This window comes from Halichoerus grypus, chromosome 7 (assembly GCF_964656455.1).
Source record: "Halichoerus grypus chromosome 7, mHalGry1.hap1.1, whole genome shotgun sequence".
Classification (NCBI taxonomy): Eukaryota; Metazoa; Chordata; class Mammalia; order Carnivora; family Phocidae; genus Halichoerus; species Halichoerus grypus.
The window spans coordinates 58,747,454-58,767,718 of NC_135718.1; the positions used below are offsets into that span (position 1 = coordinate 58,747,454).

General features: G+C 32.9%; 1 protein-coding gene across 3 annotated transcripts in view; it reads left to right on the forward strand.

Annotated features, from left to right (window-relative positions):
* CTNNA3 (catenin alpha 3) overlaps positions 1-20,265 on the forward strand; it is a 1,800,030-nt gene that overhangs the window by 1,642,666 nt on the left and 137,099 nt on the right. For all 3 annotated transcript variants that reach the window (XM_078077659.1, XM_078077660.1, XM_078077661.1), the window contains one exon: positions 11,142-11,323. In XM_078077659.1, coding sequence (XP_077933785.1) covers positions 11,142-11,323 — 182 coding nt within the window. The remainder of the gene's footprint in view (positions 1-11,141; positions 11,324-20,265) is intronic.

Here is a 20,265-nt window from a genome sequence, read left to right on the forward strand (position 1 = left end):
CGTGCCCTCTTTAATACCCATCACCAGGCTAACCCATCCCCCCACCCCCTCCCCTAGAACCCTCAGTTTGTTTCTCAGAGTCCATAGTCTCTCATGGTTCATCTCCCCCTCCGATTTCCCCCCTTCATTTTTCCCTTCCTGCTATCTTCTTCTTCTTTTTTTAACATATAATGTATTATTTGTTTCAGAGGTACAGGTCTGTGATTCAACAGTCTTACACAATTCACAGCGCTCACCATAGCACATACCCTCCCCAATGTCTATCACCCAGACACCCCATCCCTCTCACCCCCCACCACTCCAGCAACCCTCAGTTTGTTTCTGAGATTAACAATTTCTCATATCAAAAAAAAAAAAAAAAGAATTCCTCATATCAGTGAAGTCATATGATACATGTCTTTCTCTGATTGACTTATTTTGCTCAGCATAATACCCCAGTACTTTTCTACTAACACAATTCAGTACTTAAAAAGTCAATTATCACCTTTTGTTTCAGCAGAATTGAGTTCAAACTCTCTCCTACACAGTAGTCTTGTATAAAAATTTTCCTTACGTGTTTAACTTGTCCAATGCAGTTTTTTATTGACACCTCTGATGGGTTAAAAAAAAAAGTCATGAACTTTTAGATTTTGTGACTTGCTGTTGTCTTCAATGTGGGAGCAATGCCCTCTCTAATTTTCTACATCATCAGATGAAAACCAGATAAATTATAATTTTGAGTTATTTTCATTCCTGCTTTGTAAAGTTCCTGTGTTACCCCCTAAACACTTTCACAAAATTTTCCATACACAAATATTATGTATGTGGATGATTTGTAAAGAGTTCAAAATGTTGAGTCACTACAATAGAGTGACTAGAAGTTTAGTCTCAACTGAAAGCAACAGATCAGGGAGGGCAAAAATGCAGAGCAGATACGAGGTCTATGGGAATATAAGCCCTTAGAAATTTATAGAGCTCTTGCAGGAGGGAATTTGGTATTCTCAAGGATGTATGATAAGGAGTTTTACTCAATTTTATTTAAATTTCAAAATATGAAAACTTGTTAACTGTGGGTCTTAGATCACAAATGAATAGAAACACAGACAATTACCTGGTAATACACAAAAAAATATTTGTGGATTTAGTGGAAATAATATTTGTGGAAACATATTTATGTATATATGTGTATATATATGTATATACACACACATATAGATATAGATATAGATATAGATATAGATATAGATATATTTACTTTTTAAAAGACCTAGCAATTGATAGATAGGGTATATATTATACAAAATTATAACTCTTTACTTTAGGGATTACGTAATCCGTACTCAATTAACAATAATCTAATGAGAATAGTTTTTTCAATCTTCTTTGCCATGTATATGTGATGACAGTTATTATCAGTGTATTGATGTAGATTACCAGTCATGGTACTATATTAAATCATAATAATGTAGGTTTATATATGTAAACATAAGACAAGCAAATATCATGAATATTTGAAATGCTATACCACATTCCTCAGATTATTTTATAAAGAAAAATGTTGTTAAAAAGATAGAATGAAATGTTCAAATCCACATAAACTATTGTAAGGGAAATCTATTGTAAGGGAAATCTATTGTTTATATTCAGTTATACATAAAATGCATGTATAAATTTTATAAAATTATATTTATTACAAAATTAAAATTAAGAAGAAACTAAACAAAGAAACAGTAGAGATGCAGAATTATTTTTCAAATTATACCTATTTTAGTGGTATACTATTCATATACCTTGTCAAGATTTTATCTTTAACAAAATATTTTAATTAGTTATAAATGAACACTAAATGTCACACCATCAAAGATATATGAAAATCATATTAAGTAAGACAGTTGACTTCCTAGAACTCTTACAGAACAACTTATTTTGGACCAAAATACACGTTTTTGAACTTAAAAATAATTACTGGAATTGGTTTTCAAATTGTATCCCATGCATGCTAACTTACCAATCAAAATGTAATAAATGTAACTTGATATTTTCTGCACTGGGAAATTTTAAGCTCCTTGAGAGCAGGAACAGTGCTATATAACTCTACAATGCAGTAGAAGATCAGTAAATGCTGAATGATGATGTTGTAGGTGATTCATTGTCTATATTATGACCAAACACTATTGTACTATGTTGTAATACAGTGATAGGATGGAGGTGTTGCAATGTGAGCCAGGAAGCTTATTCATAAACTGAAAGGCCCCCAATTATCTGGGCTTTCTGTCTCCTTCTTGATAGATTTTCTTTTCCTTCCTTGGGGTCAGACTAGCCCATCTTTTGTCTACTTCCAGTTTACTGTAAACAGAGGTGTGGAATTCAGGTAACCAAACCTATATTGTATGCAAAGTAAAAATGACTAGGCACTGAGTCACATCCTAAGGGTACTCTTGTGAGTAAAATGAATGGGCTTCTAGCGCTTGTTTCTCACAGCCTTTACAATATTTTCTTATTGAATTGTTTCTTTGTTTTACATAGCTATGTAGTTTTGAAACATGAGGATTTCTGTATTGTTATTCTTGGCAGCACCATAAGATAAAAGTATTTTACAAACCTGGAATGATAATCTAAAGAAAACACAATGCAATTGAATTTAGATTCATTTAGTCCTTGTAACATTTAAGTTAAAAAAAAAAAAAAAAAAGCAAATATACAGGACTATTTAAATCAGAATACCCATAAGCTTGTTAAAGTATGTTCTTTCCTTTGAGATTGTCTGTTTAGGAAGACAATTTATAATCCCCCACCTGCTTTGGTGAGAAAGAAACCAGAGGAAAGATTTTAAAGGCTTGGTGGTAAACCTATAGCTAACATGTATATTGCAAGAAATACATGGCCGTGCTAGGGTCACATCCATCAAAATGATTGGGATATTCATGTCAGGTTCTTGATACCTATTCCCACCAGCACCACTTTTTTGAGGCTCCATGCAGATCAACACCTATAAGTTAACAAATTTTCTTTTTAGAGAAAGGCTTATGCCACATTATCTATATTTCAATTATAACCATACACATGAAGATCTTGAATGAAGTAGTTTCCTATGGCCTTCAGCCACACTTATCTATGTGAGGATTACTTTTGCAGGTCATGAAGCTCATTCATTGTTCTGGTTTTTACCGGTAAAATTTGCCTGGACTACTTTATCTCTTAGTCCCAAAGAACCCAGCATTGAACCTTCAGATATATCTAAGGAGAAGCAGAAGCATCCCTGGTCAGGGATGTGGCAGATAGAATGGCATTTTGGGATAAGAGAGTAGACTGTATGGCCTCTTAAATCTCTAATGCCTCCAGAAAACTAGAGCATAGAAAATATTTGGTTTCTCATTGTTTTTTGTTTTGAAAAAATTAAATACACAGAAAAACTTAAACGTACTAGTACAGCATACATCCATATTCCCATGACCTAGATATAGCAGTTAAAAAAAAAAAAAAAAAAGATTTATTTATTTATTTGAGAGAGAGTGGGGTAGGGGAGGGAGAGAATCTTCAAGCTGACTCCCCACTGAGTGCAGAGCCCAAGGCGTGGGGCTTGATCCCACAACCCATGAGATCATGACCTGAGCTGAAACCAAGGGTCAGATGCTTAACTGACAGAGCGATTCAGGCACCTCCTAGACTTAGCAGTTTTAACATACTGCCAGAGCCATATTTGCATTTTTTTTTTCTGAACTACTTCAAAGTAATTTGCAACATCTGAAGAAAATTAACAATCACTTCCTAATGTTGTCTAATGCCCAGTTTATATTCAGATTTCTCCAGTTGGCTCCCAAAAGAGCATTTATGTTTTCCTAGAACAAGGACACACATTTGGTTCACAAATAAATATTGCTATTTTTTTTTCAAATTAGAAATAACCCTAGTGCTAAAAACTGCCTTGCAAATGAAACCATAAATAGAGAGATATGATGAGGAAAAAAAGAAAAGAAAAGAAAACATTGGGGAGGGTTTCATTTATAGGAGACAGACGTGTGTTCCCTATCGGCCTGATTTCCATGGTTGTTAATGGAGGATATTGATAATATCTACCTTAACTAATATTATGTAATTAAGATAACTTTTCAAAAGTATTTAGCAAAGTGATTGGCACAGCAGAAGCATAAATAAATGTTAATCGTCCCTATTCTTACTATCTTTAGAACACGATCGATTAAGTCTGATAATATAATAGTTAATTGTTTTGACCCAGCCCCTGAAGTCCATACAGTTTTATAATAAAATGAGATAGTTTTACACTAAGGGATCTGTTAGTGTAACTCAGGAGGTTTCAAGAATGTTATTTTTGACAGATGAGGAAACTGAGAGCTTTTTAAAGCTAATACGTTTGTAAATTCGATTTAAAGAACTATGCATAAAAATGTAAAAATGTGTATCAGTCCTGAAAGCAAAGTCCAATTCCAGTCCCTAAAAATCATTTTAAAATATGATGGGAGACTTTTCTTAATGAATTCTCAGGAATATGTTTGAAATCACAATTTAGTACGCTGAAAATACGAATGCATAAACCTTTATCATGAATTTGTTCTCCAAATTTTAATGAAGTTGAATTTCTGCCAGCAGTACTTCAGGTTTTCTAAACTCCAGCAAAATGTTATACTAGTTATATTTCTTTTTTTTTATTATGTTATGTTAATCACCATACATTACATCATTAGTTTTTGATGTAGTGTTCCGTGATTCATTGTTTGCGTATAACACCCAGTGCTCCATGCAGTAGTACGTGCCCTCTTTAATACCCATCACCGGGCTAACATGTTAAAACACACACATTTCCCAAATGCCTTTGGGCTTATTAAAACACACACACACAAATGCACATAAATGCTACTATTAAGTTTGATAAACTCTGTAGGTAAGAATGACAACACATGGATTTAAAGACCAAATCTGCCACTAACCAGCCGGATAATATTTTTCAAGTCATTTCTCTTTCCTGGGACTCAGTTTCCTTTTCTGCAAAATAAGCAGTTTGGATGCTGGAACTTCTGAGAATAAGAGAATTATAATGACTCTATATTTCTATATGGTTTGTTGCTTATGGCATATATTTACTCAATATAATTTACTTGGTTCCTGCCTAATTTACTTGGTTCCTGCCTAAGCCTAATGCTAGGTGAATATTTTTAACTGTCCTTCCCCACAATATTGTGGAAGTTTGGGAGGCCAAATGAAGGCATATATATACATCAATCATAAGTACCACTTACTAAGTCCCTACTGTATTCCAGGTATCATTACTTACAGACATAATTTTAATTGTCAGAAAATCTATAATAAGTTTATCATCATTTTAACATGTGATAAAATTGGGGTTGAGGATGGTTAATTTACTTGCTACAAAGCTAGTGCTTGGCAGAGTGGGAACTTTGACAGAGGCCTGTGTGACAATTTTTTTTTGCATTTTTCCTATTATAACACCTTCTTTCTTTTCTCTTTGTCTTTTCTAAGAGATAATGAAAATCATGGAAAGTGTTTAAGAAATAACATAAGCATATTAATATTTTAAGTAGTAGTAATGAGCATAATGAAATAAAAAGCAGATGCAAAGAAGGTAAGATCGATTGTGCTTTTAATACAGTCATAGAGAAATCATGAGGACCCAAGTTTGAGAGTGGACAGGAAAAATGTACAGGAGAAAGTAATTTCTTCCTTTAGAGATAGAAGCTTGAAAAGTGTGTAAATGTAGATGACAAAGAAAATGTAAGACCAATGCTATAAAATTTTAATCCCACAAGCCTATTCTTTATCTCGCTCCTATTTCTATTAACAACTGTAAACATTTATCATATATATGTCCTACTTTCAGGAAACTTACATTCTAGGGGAAGGAGACCAATTAAACACAAATAAACATATATGTAGGTATGTATATTAGGGAGAGAGAGACCACTATTATTCTGAAAGGTGATTCTGCTTTCAAAGACCTTTCTTCTAGTAAGATAAGATATACATATTCACAAATAATTAGACTATAAGAGAGAATTATATGAATATCTTGAAGGGAGAACTGATAACATGTTCTGAAATTTTTAAAAGAATAATTATATACAGCTGGAGAAAAAGGAGGATGGACTATATAGATTTGGCTTGAAAATAGAATTAAGTTTGGGCCAACAAAGATGGGGAGAGGAAAGATGAGTAAAATCATTAATGGGTAATATCTCAAGATATTTACCTGCAACAGCAAATAGTTTAGTTTAGCTTGAGGGCACAGTGTATGAGAGGAAGTAAGATAAAATGACATTGAAACGCAGTTAGGGGCAAAGGTAATGGTGATCCCTGAGACCCAGTAATCTTACTCCTCGATATATACTCAGGAAAAATGCACCAATATGTCCACCAAAAGAAAAATACAAGAATATCAACAGCAAAAAATGGAATATTTCCCAAAAGTTCATTAATAGAAACACATGAATAGATGGTGTACATTTGCACAGTGGAATTCTTGTGGTTAGAGCAAGGAGAATAAGCATACTCTAACTCCATGCATCATGATAGATATATTTCAAATACATATTCGACATAAAAGCCAGATACAAGAATACATATACCATCATTTCATTTTTATAAAGTTCAAAACAGGAAAATCTATAGTTTTTGAAATCAAGAAAGTGACCATTCTTTAGAGATAGTGACTAGAATAGGTCCCAGGGAGGCTTCGGGAGAAACCTTTGGTTTCTCGATTTGGGTGCTAAGTACAAGGATGCACTCAGTTTGTGAAAATAGTTCCAGATGCACATTTATGACTTGGGCATTTTTCTATATGAATTTTCTACTTTAGTGAAAGAAATTAAAAGATGGTATTTGAGGAATTAATATTCTTTATTCAGTAAGGTGACATAGAAGCTGTTGTTTTTAGCTGAAGAATCACACAATTCTGTTAAAATCAGAAAGATTGGATCAAGTGGTAAGACAAAAGAATTGAAAATGAAAGAGAAAATTGACCTGAACTTGTATAGTAGTACTGGGAAAACAGACAAGGAGACAGAAGTGATAAAAGTACTGGAGATGAAATGGACCAACTTTCTGTCTGCCTAACAGAATCAGATACATGAAGAAAGGGAAAAATTTTTTAAAAGAGATTCAGGACTGGGTGGCAGGCAGTTCTACTGAGAAACACAAAAATCAAGAGGGTAAAGGATTTGGCAAATGTTGGCCAACTACAGTCAAATCTGGTCCATCAACTATTTTTGTACAACCCATGAGCTAAGAATGGTTTTTACATTTTTAAGTGGTTGAAAAAAAATCAGAATAGGTGTAATCAGAATAATACTTAAGATGCGTGAAAATTATATGAAATTGAAATTTCAATGTCCATACAAAACTTTTTGGAATACAACCACACTCCTTTGTTTGCATGGTGTCTATGGATGCTCTCGTATCACAAGAGCAGCAGAATTAAGTATTGTCGTAGAGTGCTATGGTATGGCCTGCAAAGCAGAAATTATTTACTACCTTGCCCTTTACAGAAAAATTCTGCCAACCCCTGCTTTAGAGCTAAAATTATAAATTATATATATGTCATATTATATATAAGTGTGTGTGTAGATATTAAGATAGATAGATAGATAGATAGATAGATAGATAGATAGATAGATGATAGATAGATAGATGATAGATAGATATTTGAAAATGCCTAATATGGTAATTGGCAAATACAACGTTTGTTGAAAAAGGAGAATAACATTAGAAATAGAATTCTGAGGATCACTGTACAGAGTGAAGAACTGAGTCTGTTATTGTAAGTCACCAGCTAGCATTTTAAAAGAACTAAAGAAAATAAAAAGTGCTTCATACACATTCATTCGTTTGATCTCTAAGACAACCTGTGAGGTGAATATCATTGTCTCTAGTTTACAGATAAGGAAACAGATTCTAGAATATATGTGGCTATACTTTGGAGAATAATTGCATTCAAGAGTAGAAGGTGATGGAAGTACCATTGAGTAGAATGGGAATATTTTGGTATATTGTGGGCAATATTGCTCATGTTTGTTGACATAGTAATAGGACAAAAATTCTAGAGCCAGAATTTCTAAGTTTCCATACTGGCTCTACCACTTACTACACTATAATCTTGAGTTCATAACTTAACCTTTGGCACATTCAGTTTCATAATATACTAAAATTAGGATAATAGTATAGTTACCTCATAGGGCTGCGATGAAGAGTGAAGTTAAATATACGTAAGGTGCCTGGAAGAGTGTCTGGCATATCTAAATGTTAGCGATTTTTGTCTTTGGCAAAAGATTCCAAAAATCAGTTGACACACAATATAATCTCATTTGGATGGCAGAATTCAAAAAGCCTTTGATAGCTATTTATATCACAGTTGTACTCTATAGATTTGAGCAGGAATGGAGAAATACCGCCAGCCCGCAATAACATCAGAAATCCCACTTATCTCATTTGTGTTAAGCTTTGTTTCTTTGCTTATCCTGCACACAATTAGCCAATAAGGAATTTTTGCTCAGAATTCCGAAATAGGAAGTGTTCTCTTAAGTCTTATTTTGAAATGTTCATAGTGATTCCAATTGATTAATAGCATATAATAAATCATTCACAGAAGCACTAAAAATCTTCAGGAAAGGCGTCAGTCAGTCATTTAATCCTTTTATGATGTTGTTGTTCCTTCTGTCGGAGAGTCAGAATTCACTAGAACTTTCGATTTTATTGATTATTGCCCAACTTTTGGCCCTTATCCTATCCGAAGTAAACATCTGGTGATTATAATTCACCATGTGAGTTGAGATGTTATTAAGGAAATCGAGTGCAACCGATGAGACTCCTGTGCGTGACAGGGTTAGCCTCAGTGCTATGAAATAATCCACTCTGGTCCCTGCATGGCAGCTGGGTAGCTGCTGCAATTACTGTCATTTTATGTCTGGAGAAACTTAGAAAGAGGGTTAAGGGCTTTCTTAAGGTCATATTGGAAATCAGTGGCATTCCAAGGAACAGAACTTAGAATACATTTAACCAGATCACCTCTTGAATAGTTTTAACTTTTTTTTTTTAATGAGGATAGTGAATAATTTTCCATAATATACCAGTGTACACTTCAATATTATTTATTAGATCCTGATTCATGGATTTATTACCTCTGAGACAAAGAAAAAGGTCCGTAAAAAGAGGTCCCAGTTGAATCTACCTACATCTATTATTATTTGAAAGTTTAAACACTTTTTTTAATTGAAAATGGAAAGAATGGTAATGACCATTAGTCAAGATGGAGAAAATTCATTTCGATTTTTGAGCTACCTTAATGGGTTAGTAGCTTATAATTTACTTAATGTGCTTGCATACTATTGATTTCAGACATAAGTGAGCTGTGTCTTCATTTATGTGCCTTGCTATATGCCAGCAGCAGTTAAAGTTGCTTTTCTTTTAGTAGGCCACATTGCCTGGGAAAGGAAATTACAAATGATTCAGATTCCAAGGAAGAGACACCTGTATAGCTCATCAGTTAAAAGCTCATTCTCACAGCTTAATTTAATTCTTCAAATAAAATAATGCAAAAAATGAAAATTTTAAGTGCTAGATATGGGAATTTATTTTGACAATTTTCTTACTGAATAGGAAATAGCTATCATTTACTGAACATTCACTATATGTCAAACATTATGCTAAGGAATTTAGAGGAAGCTTCAACCTGGAAAGCCTCATTGTTTATTTTCATGACTAGGTTAGAACTGAACCATGGATAATTAATGCTGAGATTTCACAGACACCAAGTTATTTTAGACCCTGAGTTAGTCTTATAATAAATAGATAATAAATGACAGATACTTGATATTGGTTTTTTAATTTTCATTTTTTGTTGGATTTTCCATTGAACATTTTTGTAATTCCTTTGTTCATATATTTAAGCTTTTTTGCTCTTGTACACTATTGATTCAATAAAGTGTATTTCAATTATTTGAGCCTTTTGTCCAGAATATTTCAAAGCTTTTTCCCTTATTTCCCAGTATATGGATGTCCTAGGGACTAGTATCTGGAAATATATAGGCATTGTAGGTATCACATATTTGGTATGAATAATCTAATAAGTAAAATTTACTTAAATGATTTATCATTTTAACTACTTCCTCTGAGGCCCATGTACTCATTCTATTAGAACGTATGTGGATTTTTTTGGAGAATATGATTGCACAGGCTGTTGCATGAAATTTTATGGCCTTGATATTATCAAATCACTTTTTTTTTACTTCAAGATTCTTCATTTGACAAAAACTTATAGGTGCTAATGCTGTGAATATGGTGGTTTAGATGGTTTTCTACCCTTCCCACATTTCAAATTGCAAGTGGAAGATGCAAGTTGCATCCTGTTCAAAATTTGACATATCCAAAGAATAATACTAAGCCAACCCAGCAAGTTAACTGTGCATGGGAGAAGAGTACCTCAAAACTCAGGATGCTAATTAGTGAGGGCTTGCCTTAATAAACCCTGCCCATAACATTTTTACTCTTCCCTCAAAATAGTTTGTATACACATACACCCTTGAATGTGTTTATATGTACAGAATACCCATATACATCCTTATGATTTTAAAATGTGCTTATCTAATACATATGATTTATAAATGTATACTATTATTGTTTACCAATATATATTCAGTGTTTGTGTAAGGATCTGTCTGAATGTATATACATACATGGATAAATCAACATTATAATGTCAATAGACATTTCCAGATAGTTTTGTTATACTTCTACTTTTTGAAGCATATTATTGGTACCATTAAATAAGGTATATGCTTTTCTAATATATGAGATGCATTATATTAAGCCTGAATTAATTTAAAATTGTATTGCATTAGAAATTTGAGAAGTCTCACATTTATATTAAGGAGTAGAATTAAGTATATCAAATACTAAATTATACACTGTTATTCTCAAATTTAACATTATAGTTCTAGAGCAAACATTTATAATTTAATAGATTTTTCATAGGAAAAATTAAGCCTAGAAAGTTTTGATTATATGATTTCAAAAAACCATGACATGTCTCTGTTTTTAAATGAACGAGTTTAAGAATATCCTGTAATGACCACTTCTTCCTAAAATGCTTTTTGACATAGTGGAATGATTATAAATCTACTTATCACATGTTTTAGGCTAAGATGACTCAATTGCCTGAGGCAGAAAAGGAAAAGATTGCTGAACAAGTTGCTGATTTCAAGAAAGTAAAGAGTAAACTGGATGCTGAGATTGAGATATGGGATGATACCAGCAATGATATCATTGTTCTGGCTAAGAAGATGTGTATGATTATGATGGAGATGACCGACTTCACAAGGTAATTATGTGCAAAATGATGCATAACATTTATAATGGGTAGAAACATTTGTCACAGTAATGAAACCTAAGTTTCTCTAAGTGGCAGGTGCTAAAAACTAAATGGTGGGAGAAACACAAATAATATAGAATTAGAAAGTTGTAGGTGTGTAGTTATAGAGGTTTTGGTAAATAAATATGGCAAAGTTTCTCATAAATGGCCAAAAAATGATTTTAGAAATCTCCTTTATACCCTGTCACCTTAGGAATCTTTTCTGTTTCATATTAGCATATTATTTTACAAAGAAATTGATAAGTCAAATTATGATTTCGGTTGGAACTATCTGAATACTTGATTTCCATAGCTACATAATTTTAGTTGTAATGATTTATGTGTCATCAAGGTTCATATCTTTTGCTACTGAGCTCTCAGCCAAATATATTTTGAATCACAGTGACTTAATGATATACATGAAACAGTCATACATTATGTGTAAATTCCAGAAACAATAAAATGTTTATTATAGCTTCAAAATATTATCTTATAGAGCTAGCCAAAGAGCAGTAAAATAATATAGTTCTTGCCCTACCAGTTACTAAAATATACAAAACTACAATAATTAAGGTAATTTAGTGTTGGTGTAATTTTAAAAGACACAGAGCAGAAGAATACTCTGAAGCAGACCTGGTAGACTTAGAAAAACATTCATTTAATTTATATCATCATACATTATACACAAATATAAATTTTAGGTCGAGTAATAAATGTAAGTTTAAAATCATAACAAGTGGAAAAATGTACACAAATCTTTTCTTTATATTAAGATTGAGAAAAGCTTTCTAAGCATTGGAGAAAAAGGAAGAACTTATAAAAAAGGATTATTAAAGTGAACTACATTAAAAATTAAGTTCTGTAGATCAATAGAATATCCTAAACAATATCAAAATGTAAATGGATAATTGGGTAAACATTTGTAACAAAAAATAACAAAAACATGATGTCATTTATATATAAAGAATACCTAAAGACATTATGAAGAATAAAAAAACAAATATCCTAGAATGGACAAAAGACATGAGCAGATAATTCATCAATTTCTTCCCATAAAACTATGACCCATAAATCTGTGAATAATATTAAACCTAAAATAATTTAAAATAAAGTAACTTTTAAATTTATAAAATCGGACAAACTTTTAAGATAGGTTTGTTATAGGAAGGTATTGTGATGAATGTTCATTGCAGCATTATTCCCAATAGCCAAGATATGGAAACAATGTTGGTGTTCCTCAAAAGAAGAATGAATAAAGAAAATGTTGTGTGTATATATATATATATATATATATGTATATATATGATGGAATATTTTTTATGTGGAATCTTTTTTTTTTTTTTTTTGGCTGGGTGATAGACATTGGGGAGGGATGTGCTATGGTGAGTGCTGTGAATTGTGTAAGACTGATGAATCACAGACCTGTACCTCTGAAACAGATTCCATTTTATGTGGAATCTTAAAAAGAAATCAAAATCATAGAAACAGAGTAGAATGGTGGGGAATGAGGGGCAGAGGAAATGGGGAGATGTTGGTCAAAGAGCACACACTTTCAGTTATAAAATGAATAAGCTTTGAGTATCTAATATATAGTATGGTGACTATTGTTAATACTGTATTGTATATTTGAAATTGGCTGAGAGTAAATCTTAAGCATTCTCATGAACACACACAGAAAAGGTAACTATGTAAACTGATGGATGTATTAATTCACTTGATTGTGGTAATCATTTCATGATATAAAAATATATCAAATCCCCACCCTGTACACTTTAAATATATTACAGTTGTATTTTTCAATTATGCCTCAATAAAGCTGGGGGGAAAAAGAAGATAATCAAAACAATTTAGCTGATGAAGCCCTTATGTCTAAAAAACAAATACAAAACAGAAAAATAAAACTGTAATGCAACACACCAAATTGAAATAAATTTCAAAAAATACCATATGATCCAGTAATTTCACTACTGGGTATTTACCCAAAGAAAATGAAAACACTAATTCAAAAAGATATATGTACCCCAGTGTTTATTGCAGCATTATTTACAATAGCCAAGATAGGAGACAACTCAAGTGTCTATTCATAGATGAATGGATAAGAAGATGTGGTATATATGCACAATGGAAAATTGCACAGCTATAAAAAAAAGAATAAGATCTTGCCATTTTCAACAACATGGATGGACCTAGATGGTATTTATGCTAAGTAAAATAGATTGAGAAAGACAAGATACCATATGATTTCACTCATATGTGGAATCTAAAAACCAAAACAAATACAGAAACAAAAAGCAAAATCAGACTTATAAATACATAGAACAAACTGATGGTTGCTGGAAGAAAGGGAGTGGAGAGATGGGCAAAATGGGTGAAGGGGAGTGGGAGATACAGGCTTCCAGTTACGGAATGAATAAGTCATGGGAATGAAAGGCACAGCATAGGAGATACAGTCAACGGTATTGTAATAGTGTTGTATGGTAATGGATGGTAGCTAAGTGAGCATAGAGAAATGTATAGAGAAGTTGAGTTACCATGCTGTATGCCTGAAGCTAATTTTGTGCCAACTATATTCAAATAATAAAAAGTTGGAGATGTTTATTTTTAAAATCCGGACTCAAAATCAAAAACTAAGGAATGAAAAAAATAAAAAAAGGGATGAGGAATGTAACAAGTTCATCAAAATTAAAGAATAAAAAAATTCAAAAATGACAAATTATAAATCCAAAGGAAAATAGATTCAAATAAAAATTCCATAAGGAGCTTTGAAAACAAGCAGGAGATTAACTAAGAGACAGTGATGAGATAAAAATAAAGAAAGAAGAGAAGAGGAAAAAAAGACCTTGAAAGAGAGAGGAGGCAAAGAGGCTCCAGTATACATATCCTCGGACCCTTTGAAGAATAATTTAAGAAATAATAAAACAACCAATATTTAAAAGTATAAATAAAAAATATTTTCATATGTATGACTAAACTTAAATTTATGTATTGAAAGGTATTACCATATATCGAGGAATTTCACCCAGACAACAATAAACATACACATATTTTCCTCATATATAAAAAACATTAATATATTATACATATTATAAATAACACCCACTATGTGTATGTATACATACACATATATATGAAAGGGAGAAGAGAGAGCAAAGTGAAACTAACTAAATTGTAACAATTTATGAAAAGCAATCCTTACCTCCACAAAGGAGAAGCAGGTATTTTAACCTTGTGATTTCATTTCTTGTGATTATCTCCATACCTCTAAGCAATATACTTTCTTCTCTAAGATATAATTTATTGGCTTTTCCTACAAATGAGAATTTAGATAACTTATAAGACTGTTCATCTTCTTTTCTCCCTCTCCTTTCCTTAGTTTGATGAATTTATATATTTTCATTGTTTATATTTACAGTCCTTGATAATATTATTTTATTCATAACTGGTTTTTTGTTATTATGTGTAAGTTATATCTCAACTTCCAACTATGTATGATGAAGAGATTCCTACTTTCACTCTTCTGCCTCCAACTGCTCCGTTCTGTATCTCATTCATAACCCAATTTCTTTCCACTACATCTTTTACATTACGATAGGTAATATTTACATTCTTTTCAACAATTAAATCCCCCATGCTTATGTTATAGGTTGATTCTGAAAATAAGGATTAATAAATAATATTTTATTATGGCACTGATACAATTAACCTCGATAGGAAACATGCATGGAAGAAAAATTTCCTGTAAAAAATTGAATTATAGTTTAGACATGGTTTAAAGTGCCCATAGATTTATATGGAAAACAGCACATTATGGAAAGAAATCTAAACTAAGAGCAGTTTTAATATCAGCTGATAAGTAGGGCAATGAGAAGTCTCTTAATTCTGTAATGTAAATATTTATATATATATATATATATATATATATATTTATAGGCAGAATGTGGAACTAGAAGGATAAACAATGAAGGAAAAAGCCACGAGAAGCAAAATTCCAAGAAGTGGGCAGAGGAAATAGAATTCCATAAAAACAGAGCACTCAAGTGATTATAAGAACATTTGTAACATGAGAAGAAAGATTCTGGGCCATAGTTAAGGGAGTTTCAGTGAATGATCAATGAGTTGTTTTATTTGAGGAAATTTTAGTTAAAATGATGATTGAAGGGGCACCTGCATGGCTCAGTTGGTTAAGCGTTTGCCTTTGATTCAGGTCATGATCCCAGGGTCCTGGGATCAGCCCCATGGGCGGGGGGGGCTCCCTACTCGGAGGGGAGTCTGTTTCTCCCTCTCCCTCTCCCCCCACATCGTGCTCTCTCTCTCTCATACAAATAAATAAAATCTTAAAAAAAATGAAGATTGAAAAGATAGTGTAATTTTGGCAGTTCTCAATTTGTGGGTACTTTTGTTTGAGTAGCTTCACTAAATGGCGAAAGAGAAAAACAGTCGTTAAAAGAGGTGGATGAGAGACTAGCTGTCAAGAAAATAAAAATAACATAGTATCTTAAAGGAAGCACAGTCAAGACAGATCTTGAAATATCTGAAGGGAGAGAGGAAATGGGAAGGGATAGAATGAAATTGTAGAAGGGGAATAAAAAGCTATAACCAAAAAATGAGACAAAGAAGTAGAGCATAAACACTGAAAAATAGGGAAACAAACAAATAAACAAAAACGATATGAAGGTAAGTCTTCATGATTTTAAATGGCTGTTCCTTCTTGTCTTAGCTAGAATGTTCCATCATAAAATCCTTTCTTGGCCATCCAGTGTAGCCTTCCTCCCCAACCCGTCTCTCTATATTACAAGATCTTGTTAACTTTCTTTTTAGCAGTTACCACATACTGGATTATCTAGCCCATTTATTTATATATTCCCTGCCTCTATATCCCTAACAGACTATAAAATGTATGAAAGTATGAAATTTGACTTTATTGTTTTATATCCAGAACTTATAACAACCTAAACAGTATATGTATACAAAGCAGCTGTATATACTATAGTATGTGTACATATATGTATATATGACAGTATATAATATATACTGGTTGAATGAACTAGGAAAATTTAAAAAATAGTTTAAAGTAATAAAAAGAAACAAAAAGATTTGCAACTTGAATTCAGAAGAAACCAAGAATAAACAAACAAAAACCCAAACAATAACAATGGAGTAAACATAAGTTTAAGCTCTAGAAATACACTTTTTAATTTTTTTAATTTATTTTTTTAAATTAAAGTATAATTAACATACAGTATTATATTAGTTTCAGGTGTACAATATAATGATTCAACAATTCTGTACATTACTCAGTGCAGTAAGTCCACTCTTAATCCTCTTCACCTATTTTACCCATTCCTCCACCCTCTGGTAATTCTCTATAGTTTATTTTCTATATTTAAGAGTCAGTGTTTTTGTTTGTCTCTTTTTTATTTTGTTCATTTATTTTGTCTCTTAAATTCCACATATACGTGAAATCATATGCTATTTGTCTTTCTCTGACTGACTTATTTCATTTAGCATTATACGCTCTAAATCCTCCATGTTGTTGCAATGGCAAGATTTCATTTTTTATGGCAGAATAATATTCCATTGCATATGTATGTGTATATATACCACATTTTCTTTATCTACTCATCTATGGATGGACATGGGTTGCCTCCATATCTAGCTATTGTAAATAATGCTACAGTAAACATCACGGTGTATATTATCTTTTCCAATTAATGTTTTTGTTTTCTTTGGGCAAATACTCAATAGTGAAATTACTGTATCATATGGAAATTCTATTTTTAATTTTTTTAAAGATTTATGAGAGACAGAGTGGGGGGGAGGGGCAGAGGGAGAGAATCCTCAAACAGACTCCCCACTGAGCACAGAGCCTGTTGCCTGGCTCAATCCCAAGACCCATGAAATCATGACCTGAGGTGAAACCCAGAGTTGCACACCTGACTGACTGAGCCACCCAGGTGACCCTCTATTTTTAATTTTTTGAGGAACCTCCATACTGTTTTCCACAGTGTGTTCACCAGCTTGCATTCCCACCAATGGTGCATGAGGCTTCCTTTTTCTCCACCGCCTTGCTAAAACACTTGTTGTTTCTTGTGTTTTTTATTTTAGCCATTCTGACAGGGAAACCCACTCTTTTTGTTTCTTCCTTAACCCTTACATAGATCTTAAGTGTTGAACACTAAAGATTTTAATTTCTAATGCCCATGTGGCATTTAGAGGAAACATATAGTCAGGGGAGCTAGAGGTGAGATCCTTGTAAAAGCCAGGAGCTGTGCCTCTAAAAGGAAATTAGAAGTAATTCATGGACCAGTTTGAAGGAGTAGCAAGAAAGATTTGTTTCCTTGGAGTCTGAGTCAATAAAGGTCATCTTTAAGAAATAGAGACCCCAAGCATATGACCTATTAAACTGACAGATTTCGAATTACATATTCAGAAATTCTATCTCTAAAGTAAAGAATTAAGATGCAAGAAACAATGATGAGCAAAGAAATCAGAAAATCTGTTGGTATATTCAAATAAGCTTTGGCAGAAAAACAACAATGACAATAGAAAAGACTATTTGAAATGACCACCCTGCACAGGGACTATGTAATTGGTGGAGATCAGAGTTAAATGGTCTACTTTTATATTCAGGGAGAATTGAGAACATTAACATTAGTATAATTAACATTATGCTTTGCTACCTAAAGAATGCATATAATGTCTTTTTAAATTTCTGAGGAAGCTCTGAAACAAAATTAACATATCAGTAGATGAAAGTAATGCAGAGAGGTTAGAAATTAGAAAATGAGAATAAAATTAGAAAAAAATGGGGAGTGCATATAAAAACTATAAACATGTTAGAATCATAATAGATATATCAGTATTTGTAATATGTAAATGTAGTAAGCTTAGTAGTTAAAAAAGTGAGTACAACAATACCATAAGTACAGATGTCAAAAAAAATCAATCATATTTATTTATTTATTTATTTACTTATTGAGATTTTACTTATTTATTTTAGAGAGAGAGAAAGAGAGTGGGGGGAGGAACAGAGGTAGAGGGACAAGCAGACTCTGCATTGAATGTGGAGACCAATGTGGGGCTCAATCTCATGACCCTGAGAGCATGACCTGAGCTGAAATCAAGAGTCAGACATTCAACTGACTGAGCCACCCAGGCGCCTCTATCATTTTTACATACAGGCCTATAGGAATCTTTTTTCAAGCAACCATGGAAAGGAGGAGGAAACTTCTCTCTAAAAGAGGAAGGAAATGTGATGAGCACTAAATAATATGCTCATCACATAATTCGATGTTTCAGGTGTACATTACTAGATTGTACACATGAAACTAATATAACACTATATTTTTTTTAAATATATATATTTTTTAAATTTGAGAGAGAGAGAGAGAATGCATGCACCCAAGAGCAGGTGCACCTGAATAGGGGGAGGGGAAGAAAGAGGGGGAGAGGGGCAAGCAGACTCCTTGGAGCACAGACATGGGGCTCAATCTCAGGACCCTGAGATCATGACATGAGCTGAAACCAAGAGTCCTATGCTTAACCTACTGAGCCACCCAGGTGCCCCTATAATAGTGTATGTTAACTGCACTGAAATTCATATTTTAAAAAATGAAAATAAAAACTAAAAAATAACAGAGGAAGGAAATGTATGAATAAATAGAGGGAATTTTATGAAGTAAATGCCTAAGGACTTCTATTTGTGGGGCAATGTCAACTGTGGAATATGAGGAAGTATAAAAAGGCAAACGTAGAATGAGAGCTTGGATAAAGACACAAAAAGCGATCTGGATTATAAAAGGTAGTCAACTAAGACGATCACTCATTAATTCATTTATGGTTCATCACCCAGTTTGAAACCTAAAATATTCATTAGGAACAGAGTGAATAGATTTTCCCTTCATATGTTCTGAGTAAACTAGAAAATTGGATTTATCTGAATTCCTAGGATGGAAAGGAATTTGCAGCAGGGTTCAAGGGGATGAGAGAATTGAGTGCTGTGAATTGTGTAAGACTGTTGAATCACAGACCTGTACCTCTGAAACAAATAATACATTATATGTTAAAAAAAAAAAAAAAAAGAAGAAGATAGCAGGAGGGGAAGAATGAAGGGGGGGAAATTGGAGGGGGAGATGAACCATGAGAGACTATGGACTCTGAGAAACAAACTGAGGGTTCTAGAGGGGAGGGGGGGTGGGGGGATGGGTTAGCCTGGTGATGGGTATTAAAGAGGGCATGTATTGAATGGAGCACTGGGTGTTATACGCAAACAGTGAATCATGGAATACTACATCAAAAACTAATGATGTAATGTATGGTGATTAACATAGCATAATAATAATAACAAAAAAAGAAACTATTAGAAAAGTCATATTGTAACAACTGACTGGGTCCAGACTGTTAAAAGAGGGGAATGAGGTCAAGAAATAAAACAAAAAGTGTAAAGGTAAGGATATGTCACCAACAAGTGATGAAAATACAGACTTCAGTACAATTTTTCCTGCTCTGCATCTATTTCCTCCCAAAGCTACATACTTTGAATCAACTTAGAAAAGAATGTTGAATATGTCTTTGGAAAGGATGCTGAGTGACTTTGAGGGTTTTGTAATCTGTAGCTGGGGTGTTAGGATTCACAACTCCACAGAGTGGTAACTCATTGGAAAATAGACAAATTTCATGTTTTGCAAAAGCTAAACAGCCCAGCTTTCTCACAATCTATAGGTGTCACTGCCAAAGGCATCCACAGAACAGGAATAACATGTGCTCAAATTGCAGTAAAAGAAGAGTAGCAAAATTGAATGTTGGACTCTGATAATCTTTTGCACTTGAATTGAATCCAGATTCAGTTTAATTTCAGTTCATATAGACTGTGATAAATCTCCAATTGTTTTAAAATGGATACAATCCTGTTT